Source organism: Castanea sativa, chromosome 1 (assembly GCF_040712315.1).
Source record: "Castanea sativa cultivar Marrone di Chiusa Pesio chromosome 1, ASM4071231v1".
In the NCBI taxonomy this organism is placed as follows: Eukaryota; Viridiplantae; Streptophyta; class Magnoliopsida; order Fagales; family Fagaceae; genus Castanea; species Castanea sativa.
In genome coordinates, this window is record NC_134013.1 from 90,008,013 (window position 1) to 90,018,446 (window position 10,434).

Consider the following 10,434-nt stretch of genomic DNA (forward strand, 5'->3'; position numbering starts at 1 on the left):
AGTAAAAAAAAAAAAAAAAAAAATCAACATTCTCCTATATATATTTATGTCTATTCTATAGTGAAAATTAGGATCTCTTTGTGCTCACTTTCTTTCCAACCTGTTGAAAACAACTCCTAATCTTTTATGTTTATGTGTTCATTTTTATGGTTATGTATCTTCTATTCCCCTTTCCTTTGTGATTTATTTTGTAAATTCTCACTTAATTTAGAAGCTTTAATGCAATTGAATATGTAATAACAACAAATTAATATATTAAGTATAATTTTTATATTAAAGTTTTCCTCCTCTAACGTAGGGTTTCTCTTTGAAGCCAAGGGTTTTGTAGGATTCGAGTCTTGGTAAGTACAAGCCCATATGGTTTTACATCTCACTTTAGTCTCAAGAATGTTATCTAGCTTTGTGTTTTAGGGTTATGTGTCTACGAAGTAGGAATGTCTCACGAAGGACTTTACCAAAGCGTAACTGCGTAACATAAATTCGACAAATGTGATGAGAATACATAGAATGTGAAATCAAGTTATCTTAACTAGGTTAATCATGACTATATTGCAATTCTTCTCTTTTTTTCTTTTTTTTTTTTTATAATTATTATTAATAAATGAGTTTTAAGTTTTAACACTAAGAGAAGGGGAAAGAAGATATTCAAACTAGTGACCTTCACTTCAGGAGGCATGGTTCCCAGCCAATAGTTCTATTCCTTGGGATTGATAAATTGCATCTCATTCATCTTGCAATTGTTGCAGACAGCACACCTTATTAATCAGCAATCCAAAATTCCAAATAGTACCTTTCAAGCATTAAAAAAAACACTAATGAAAGTGATGGGGTATGATAAAATGCAACTCCAATATCGTCCATGGAGATCGTCTAAGACAAGACCAAGAAAGCGAAGGTGATAAGAATCTCGTCCATGAGGACCATGGTCGTCTAAGACAAGACCAGGAAAGCGAAGGTGGTAAGAACCTCGTCCTGGTAAACCTCATCCATGAGGACCATGGTCATCCAAGACAAGACGAGGAAAGCATAGGTGGTAAGAACCTCGTCCTGGTAACCCTCGTCCATGAGGACCATGGTCGTCCAGGAGAAGACTAGGAAAGTGAAGGTGGTAAGAACCTCGTCGTGGTAAACCTCGTCCATGAGGACCATGGTCGTCCAGGACAAGACCAGGAAAGCGAAGGTGGTAAGAACCTCGTCCTGGTAACCCTCGTCTGTAGGGAAAAAAAAAACACTAATGGAAGCAAAAAGAAATGATCAAGTTCTCTTCTATGTCTTTTTAAGGTTTTGTTCTGATTGGTTGGGCTTACTCAGGCTCCAGTTTACTCGAACTTGTGACTTAACTAAAGACTAAAGACTAGCACTCACTGGTCAGTCCATTAAAATAATCAAGCTACTTATTTGGGCCTAAACTAACCAATCACAGGCCATATGAATTTGATTACTACGAAGCTAGAGTAATGGGCCTTAGAGGTTATAACTCAAAAAGCCCATAAAAATATTCTCGAGACTTTTTAAACAAAAGGATATATGGCAGACTTGCACCAGGGCAAGTCCATCAATTCTTTTTTTTTTATGCAAATCTTTGACTTGTATTCAAACAAATGAAATTGAAGTAAAACAGGGAATACACTTGAAAGAGACTACCAACTACATTCATCATGAATCATCCCTAGTATATCAGTAGAAAAATCCACTACCCACACCTGAGAAACCTTCTTCATTCTAGCATATTGAGCAAGATCACGGGCAGCCTTGTTGTACTCCCTTTTCACATGTTTTATCTTCCAGCTTGTGAATGCACTCAGCAAGTCAATAATTCCTTGGTATAGATGCCCAAGAAAACCTTCCACTAACCTTTCATTAACCTCAGACACAGTTGATGCAGCATCAGACTCAACAATTATTTGGGTGAGCTTCAAATCTCTAGCAAGTAAAATTCCAGCCTCCACAGCAAGAACCTCCACTTCTTCAACTGAAAATTGGCCTTGAAAATATTTGCTACAAGCTGCTATAATTGCTCCCTCCGAATCTCTAATAATAGCCCCAACACTAGAATTTCTCCTATCCACAGAAGTAGCGCCATCTACATTGATTTTACAAAAACCAGCCGGCGGTGGAATCCAGCAATTATTTTCTTCAACTTGAGATTTGTTCAAAGCCACCCTTGCGTTCCAAAATTCATGGAGGTATCTGTGAGCAAAACACCAAATATGTCTCGGCAGCTTACAGGTAGCTTCAAAAACAATAGAGTTCCTATTATGCCATATTGACCAAGCCACACCAAAGAAAATTTCAAGGTCTCGGACTGCTCCACTATCAAGAATTTGCAACGCAATATCAGAAATGTCTAACAATCTCTGCGTCTAACAATCTCTGCCCAATTTGAACAATTTGAGCATCCCACATATCCCAAACTCTTCTCGCAACTTCACATCCTATAATAGAGTGAAAAATTGTTTCCACTTCCCTTCCACAACAAGGACAAAGTTCATTCTCACCAATACCCCTTTTCCTCAGATTCATTAATGTTGGAAGGGCGTCAATACATACTCTCCAAGCAAAGATTTTAATCTTTGGGGGCGTATTTAAGTGCCAAATCCTCTTCCACAAACGTCTTCTAGGGTCACCACAAGAGCTTTCTCCTTCCTCAAGTGAGTCCACCAAATCCAAGGCTACATAGTAAGCACTTTTGACAGAAAAAACACCTTTACTGCTGGCAGCCCAAACAATTTTGTCCTCCAGAAGATTATAGCTTATTGGAATATTGAGAATTGTTCTTGCTTCAAACGGCAGAAATATCGAGTTAATAAGATCAGCCCTCCACCTTCTAGTATCATAATCAATTAAAGCTGAAACCATTGGGTAATCATCAAAATCCCGGGGCGGGGAGACCACCTTGTACGTTTTGGGGGTAGGCAGCCATTTATCGTTCCAAATATGAATCCATCTTCCATTACCCACTCTCCATTAATAATCCTTTTTAACAACTTCTAACCCTTGCATAATGCTCCTCCACGCATAGGATGGCCTAGAACCCAAACTGGCATTAAGAACATCACCATGGGGGTAGTATTTGGCTTTATATACTCGAGCTACTAGAGAGTTTGGGTTCATGCGCAGCCTCCAACCTTACTTCGCTAACATGACAAGATTAAAAGCTTGAAAGTTTCTAAAACCCATCCCACCCCGAAGCACAAACGCTTCCAACTCACCCAAGCCAACCTAGACTCCTGACCACGTTGTCCCCACCAAAACCTTCTCATCATACTTTCAATATTGTCGCACAGCCCCTTAGGTAATTGAAAACAACTCATAGCATACGTGGAGATAGCCTAGGCTACCGCCTTTATGAGAATCTCCCAACCACCAATAGAAAGAAATTTTTCTTTCCATCAATACTATTTTGTCATATTCGATTGGTAGGAAAAAAATTCGTGTTGTTCTTTTCATGAATTCTAGGAACCTTGGATTGTTTGAACTTTCATTAATTCCTTCTTGTTCTTTTCTTTGTTGTGTGAATAGCGAAAAGTCTCTTCATTAATGTTTATATATTTATTTATTTTTATTTTTTATATACACCCAGTGTACCTGGTAGCACCCCTTGTTTAGTGAATTACTTCTTTTTTTTTTGGATAAATTCCATTTACACCCCCTTGAAGTTTGGGTTAATACCACCAGGTTCAAGACTTTTCATAACTAATTTGATCCCTAAAACAGTTGAGAAAAAATAACAAATTGTTTAGGGACTAAGTTGGCTTTAAAGACCAAATTGACTAGTTTTAAAAAGTCTGGGAGCTAATTGACATTAATCCAAACCTCAAAGTATGTTAGTAGAATTTACCCTTTTTTTATATAAGCTTTTAGTGAATTACTTACTAGTTATTAAAGAGAGAAAACCGCACATAAGCTTATCATCTATCGATTTTTTTTTTTTTTTGATGTAAACTTATCTGTCATATTGATATAAAGCATGCGGCACATATTGCCCAGCAAAATTCAAGCGTGTGTGTGGGGAAAACCCCACCAAACTTAATATTCATATAAAAATGTGCTAAACCAGGATCAAAGTAAGCACACATATTGCCCCTTTTTTTTTATTACTATTATTATTATAAATGAGTTTATAACCTAAGGGCAGGGGAAAGGAGATATTCACACTAATGACCTTCACAGCATGGTCCCGGTCCCCAGCTAATAGTTTTATTCTTTGGGGTTGACAAATTGCACCTCATCCATCTTGCAAACCAAATAGAACCTTTCAAGCTTTAAAAAAAAATAAAACACCAAGGAGCCAAAAGAAATGATTTCAAAGAATATCATAGAATGCCAAACAGCAGTATATATATCAGAGCCCCCCAAAAAAATAGCATCCATATTTGGTGAAATGCCATATGAGAAAGGTCTAGCACAAAATTGTTTTGAATTTTAGCTTATTCTCCAAGAGAAATACACTAAACCCCTGACGGTTTTATTTAAAATAGACATTGTTTTCTACTATTTCAATGAAAAATTTTCAAATTCGCTCCATCAGCCAAACTCTTCAACTTCTGACAAAGTATTAGTCTAACCTAACTAAAAGGATCACGCAGTCGATTCCTTCAGATAAGAAATGAGGTCTGCACGATCTTGTGGCTTCTTCAAACCAGGGAAAACCATCTTCGTTCCAGGAATGTACTGCACACAGAAAATTTCATGAGTGGTCAAGTACTCATTTTTCATTTATATATTCGTTTTTCTGAATAACTAATAAAGATTCATTCAAAAGAGAGGGTGTAACCCTAGCACACAGTTAATCATCTACTTCTGCATTGTCCGGTGGCTGAAAAGTTGTGATCCCTCGTGTTCTCTTTATTCAGAGTCCAGTGCGTGATGTCAGATAGATTATGAGCTGTTTGAAAGGCAAGTTCGGTTGACACAATAGTCATAACATTTGGATTGCTGTTCTGATGCAGGGGTTTTAAGGGGCTGCTGTTTAGGCTTAGAATTGATTAGGGGAAATGAGAGTTGCTTAGCACAAGGAACAAGGTGTGACAGAGCCTTTTTAAGAGAAATCCATCTCTTGAAAATATCACTAGGCTAATCTGAGTAAATGTATTAAAAAACTGATCACAACGTAACTACAATCTGGTACTTATACTAATTTGGCATTGGCAGCCTTCTAGATGCTTGACAAGTGTCTAGATCCTATTGGCCAATGCTTAAGTAATCTCTAACTAACTAACTAATTGATTACAAATGCAACTACTTGAAATGCCCTGCATCAGGACTCTCCCTCTTAAGAAGCACTTGATCTCAAGTGCTCTTGGTTGCCACAAGATTTGTATAAAGTTCTAGCCTTCTAGGATGATACAGTTGCCTTGTATAAAGAGTTTGCTGCTTTGGCAGCACACCAAAGCCTGCCGCTTCTGCACAGTGAAGTCCCACAGCTGAATCAACCTTCATCTTGACTGTTGGCTTGGGGTTTACTTTCCTGCTTTGATTGCAAACAGTAGGGCTGCACCATCTTTTACAAAATGTGTGTGCTGCAGCTTCTACCATGGATGGTTTTTGCCTATCCTGTTGACATGGTCTTCCACTTGGAAGTAAGAGATGACAAACATTCATGGTCTTCCCATCACAAAGAACACAATCTTGAAAGCTATTTATTGATAAGAATCCTAAGCACCCTCTTAAAACTCTAACTTCACCTCCTTACTCCTCTATATTAGCATCCACTTCTTTCACAAATAAAATGTACACAGGTTCTTGAATGCATTCCTCCACTTTAGCACAGGAAGCAGGTTGTCTTTGATGTTGGCGACCTAGTATGGGTGTTCATTTCTAAAGAAAGGAGGCCAGAAGGGCAGTACTCCAATCTCCAAGAAAGATTGGGTGCAAAATCTTGAAGAGGATCAACCCCAATGCTTATGAAGTAGACTTACCTTCACACATGGCAATGTCAAATACCTTCAATGTGCAGCATCTGTCAGCCTACCATTAGCCTAGGGTAGCCAAGAACACTTGAGGCCAAGTGTTTCTTAAGAAGGGGAGTCTGATGCAGGAACATCAAACAACTATCTCTTATTGCAACTTTGGTACAGGGCATCAGCAGCTAAACAACAGCCAGTGCAAGCTGTAGCAGCTGAGACAGCCATGTCAGCAGTGCAGTAGTCTATCCTAGTGTAGTCAAACATTTCCAGCAGCCAGCTAGGATTGAGATTAGATGGATAGCTAAGTTCCTAATGCATTTCCAAGTCAGGTAGAAGCAAATGGAAAGAATATGAGAGCTGGAGTTTTCTGCTGTGACATTTAGTTAGAGATTCCAGATTTGGACCATTTGGTTAGACCTGTGTCCAAACAGCAAGCTTAAGGCTGTTTTTATTTTTTTTGATAAGTAATAAGTTTTATTGATATAAAAAAGGAACACCCTAGTACACAGGGAGTGTACAAGGGGTCAAGAAATCAAATACAAAAATTGCAAGAGTCTAGGAAATCAATAAAAGAAGGGAATGATTGTTTTTGCAAAGCAAACAACCAATCCTGCAAAGTTCTAAAAAAGAATAGCTTGAGGTCCGGAATAGATCTCTCAATATCTTCAAAACATCTACTATTTCTCTCCCTTCAAAAACACCACATTAAGCAATGTGGAATGATAGACCAAATATAACCATTTCAATGACGACCAAAACTGCCTTGTCAACACCCTAACAGCCCCAAAACAGTGTGCGGCATAACCCAAGTTACTCCAAATAGATCCAAAACCATAGACCATAGATCCATAGCAATAAGACAATGAAGGAATAGATGGTCAACCGATTCACCATTCTTTTGCACATGTAGCACCAATCCAAAATCCACACCTTCCTTTTTCGTAAATTATCAATCGTCAAGCATTTCCTTAAGGCAACGGTCCAAACAAAGAAAGCTACTCTAGAGGGAATCTTCTGCTTCCAAATACTTTTCCAAGGAAAACCATAGATAGTGTTGCTACTCAATTAGTTAATGGATTTACTGATTGGTTTAGCATTAACCAATCAGAATTAGCCATATCTCTAAATGGTCTTAGCTGTTAGTATCAATCAGTTGTATAAATAGCCTTTTACTTGTATTTGTAAAACAGTTAGTTGATTTTGGTAAATGAAATAAGCTTGATAGCTTCTCTTGGAACCGTGTGTTCTTGCAGAGGTGCTTATCCACCTGTATGTTACTCTAATCAACTCAAATCACTTACGCGCTCGCTAAAATAATCAATAACCCATCATTATTTCCCTACATCATGTTCCATTGTAACTTGTGTGGACTACTTGGAAGGGATCTTAACTCTCTCTCGTGATAGTTGTATCATGTATGATTAAATGCAAGCTTTTATAGTTCTCTCTTCAAAATACATATTTTTTTTTATTTCATAGATTGTATGAATTTCTCATTATACTAATTTACAGGACCGTCTTGTACAATCCCGTGTGTAATGAATTTTCTTGTTTTTGGAGATAAAAAGTTCTATTACTTCATAAAAATAAAATTTAAAAAAAAAAAAAAAAACCTAGCACCGAAAAGATACACAAACAAAACTGTGAAAAAGAAACATAAAAATAAAGCTGAGATTCAGAATTACAAAGATCTAAAAAATTGAAGTAGATAAAGCAAGGAAACCCTGAAAACCCTCATCTTATATAATAGAGATCTCAGAAATAATGACCTTACTCTCATCATTAAGAATCAAATTCTCCCAAAAGTTATAGCATTCCCCTCCCACAAAACACTCCTCATAAGACATACTAGCAAGCCATTTCATCAATTTAGTTCACATATCAAACATAATCAAATCAGCAACAATTCATGAGCAACAAAATCCCTGGAGACCCCAATTTCCAGTAGAAGTTTATCACCAAAAGGTAGAAACAAAAATGTTAGGAATTAATACACTACAATAATGCATTACCTCCCGAAAACATAATTATGAAAGTACTATCCAAACACTGCTCTAAATTTCATAATATTAAACTGTCAAACCACATAAAATAGATCTTATTCAGAAATATATACATTTCGCATTAACAGAGGATGTGCACCACCCCCATGTTAAACCCACTTGAACTCATGAACTCTAACCATTACTTATTGGGATAAGAATACTGTGAAACAGTTAAACTCTACTAAATAATTAAAACACTGTATGAAATACAGCAATGCAATTGCTGACATAATAGCAAGACACACCATGCATTTCATATGCAACACCATTTTGAGCCATGACCAAATAGAATAATCAAGTGTGACAAGTATAAAGCATATGTTCTTTTATTAAAAATACATTTTTCAAGCAATGCAAACAATGGAAAACTTGAATCATACATACCTTCTTTGGGTTAAGCAAGTAGTCATACAACGTTTTCTCTTCCCAATTCACGGCCATGTTCTTATTTGCAGCAGAATAGGAGTACCCAGGAGTTGTGCCAGACTGCCTTCCGAAAAGACCATTTAGATTAGGTCCTGCACAAGTATTGCTCAAATGATTATTTTCTTGAAACAAAGAACAAGAGAATTTGCACTGTAGCTACAAATCACTTTCATGTACAAAATTATAGGCACATTGCATTGATATATCAAATAATTCATGAGACCAAATGACAATAGCCAAAGAAACCAATGAGCTCTGCCTAGAATGCCATTTCCTCCTCCCACAATAAAGTATGGAGTGTGAGGTCATTGGCTGAAACACATAACAGCCTTAGAAAATTAGAACAGGGCAATACACAAAGAAACCAATGAGATCTGTCTCAAATGGCATTTCCTCCTCCGACAAGAATGGTTGGAGCATGAGGTCACGGGCTGAAAACCCAGTGGGTGCGTGCATAACTTACCAATCCAAAATGGGGAGCCAAGAGAAATAGGAAACACACAAAGATATTCTGAAAATCCAACAATTCCCTTGCACATCCAGCAATACAATATATACTTCCATGGCATAAATTCCACCCAAATCATCAACCAAAACTTTGCACCACAATTGGAACATTTTAAAATGGATTTCCATTACTTCATCACAATTTGGTGTTTCCACAAATAAATCCATAAATTTTTTTTTTTCTTGACAATTCAAATTATACCTCCTTGTCACTCCACTGAACCATTTTACTCCATTATGTATATACTACAACAAATCAATGGTTTCTAAACCGCTACTATTCAATGACCCAAAAAATTGTTCTTTAAAAAAAAATCCTTTCTTTCTCAGCAAACAAACAAAGGTAAACCCACAAAACCCAACACTTCAGGAACATTTTTTTAACAATAATATAACAAATGACATCAAATTGTACACACACATTTATGAATTGTTCACCAGCATATATATATACAACATACGTTTTTTTTTGTATGTACCATTCCTAGCCAATTTTAACCGTTAATCTATTCTATGTTAACCATATATAACTTTTAACATGTTAACTATTGAATGCACAGTGAAAAAGTGTGAACATCATAGAACTATCCACACACATTCATATATATATATATATATATGAAATACCCAATAAAACTCGATACAAAACAGAAAGGATTAAGCGAAAAAGGTTAACACAAAAACTAAATTCAGATGAACAAAAAACTACCCAGGAAACAACACCACGAAAATTTTTACAGATAAAATTTACACACACACAGACACAGAAATTCCATAGAATAAGTTGCAGAATCATAAGGACAAATCAGAGAGAAACTCAAACTTAGATTTCACAGAGCAAACACTCCGAAATGCTAAGAGAGAGAGAGAGAGAGAGAGAGAGAGAGAGACCTTGTTTGTGACCAGCGCCTTTGTCGACGGTGTGGCATTGAGCGCACTTGGTCTTGAAGATTTTCTCGCCGACCTTGGGATTTCCCGGTGGTGCTTCTGCGAAGCTCGCCATTTTTTTTTTGGTGCTCAGGTTTTGATCGCTCTCTGATACAAAAGGGTTATTAGGGTTTTTGGTCTCTGAGCTCCAACTACTGTGGGGTTTTGGATTTCAATTTGACGTATCTACCCTTCGTTTTCTCGTTTAATTACTCAGTCCCCCCACTCGTCTACAATCACACACTCAGAGCCAGAGGTATTCATCAAACCGCATCCAACCAAAATCACCCGCAAAATAAAATAATCATACAGTGCCATATTGTGTGGTATGGAACGTGGTTTTAGGAGAAGAAAACTGCATCACTCTGCACTCATATATATTTATTTATTTTATATATATATATTAATAATTTAATATTATATGAAATAAGTGGTGAGTATAGTGTTAGTGCACTCCGGTTTTATGTTAGAAAGACTTCATTTTAGTTAAATATAAAATCATAAGTTCGAAATATCATTCACTTTCAATATTACAATATCAATAGTTCAAAAGCTATATATATAGACACACACTACTATTTTAGGACTTTTCTTGTTTGGGATTCTTAATTTACATACCC

At 36.7% G+C, this 10,434-nt stretch overlaps 1 protein-coding gene across 1 annotated transcript; it reads right to left on the reverse strand.

The window, feature by feature from the left end:
* Nucleotides 1–4,289: 4,289 nt before the first annotated feature.
* On the reverse strand, nt 4,290–10,125 carry LOC142621489 (cytochrome c). The gene is made up of 3 exons (XM_075794746.1): nt 9,779–10,125; nt 8,339–8,472; nt 4,290–4,674 (listed from the first exon to the last, which is right to left on the reverse strand). Exons 1-3 carry the CDS (start codon nt 9,888–9,890, stop codon nt 4,582–4,584), a joined length of 339 nt encoding a protein of 112 aa, XP_075650861.1. The 5' UTR covers nt 9,891–10,125; the 3' UTR covers nt 4,290–4,581.
* Between the last annotated feature and the right edge of the window lie 309 nt (nt 10,126–10,434).

What these genes read in the sequence shown, in the direction of transcription:
- LOC142621489 (XM_075794746.1), bottom strand. Translation starts at nt 9,890, where the DNA reads ATGGCGAGCTTCGCAGAAGCACCACCGGGAAATCCCAAGGTCGGCGAG. An exon ending in AGGCGCTGGTCACAAACAAG is followed by an intron (nt 8,473 to 9,778) that starts GTCTCTCTCTCT and finishes ATACTTGTGCAG; the next exon opens with GACCTAATCTAAATGGTCTT. An exon ending in ACTTGCTTAACCCAAAGAAG is followed by an intron (nt 4,675 to 8,338) that starts GTATGTATGATT and finishes TTCTGTGTGCAG; the next exon opens with TACATTCCTGGAACGAAGAT.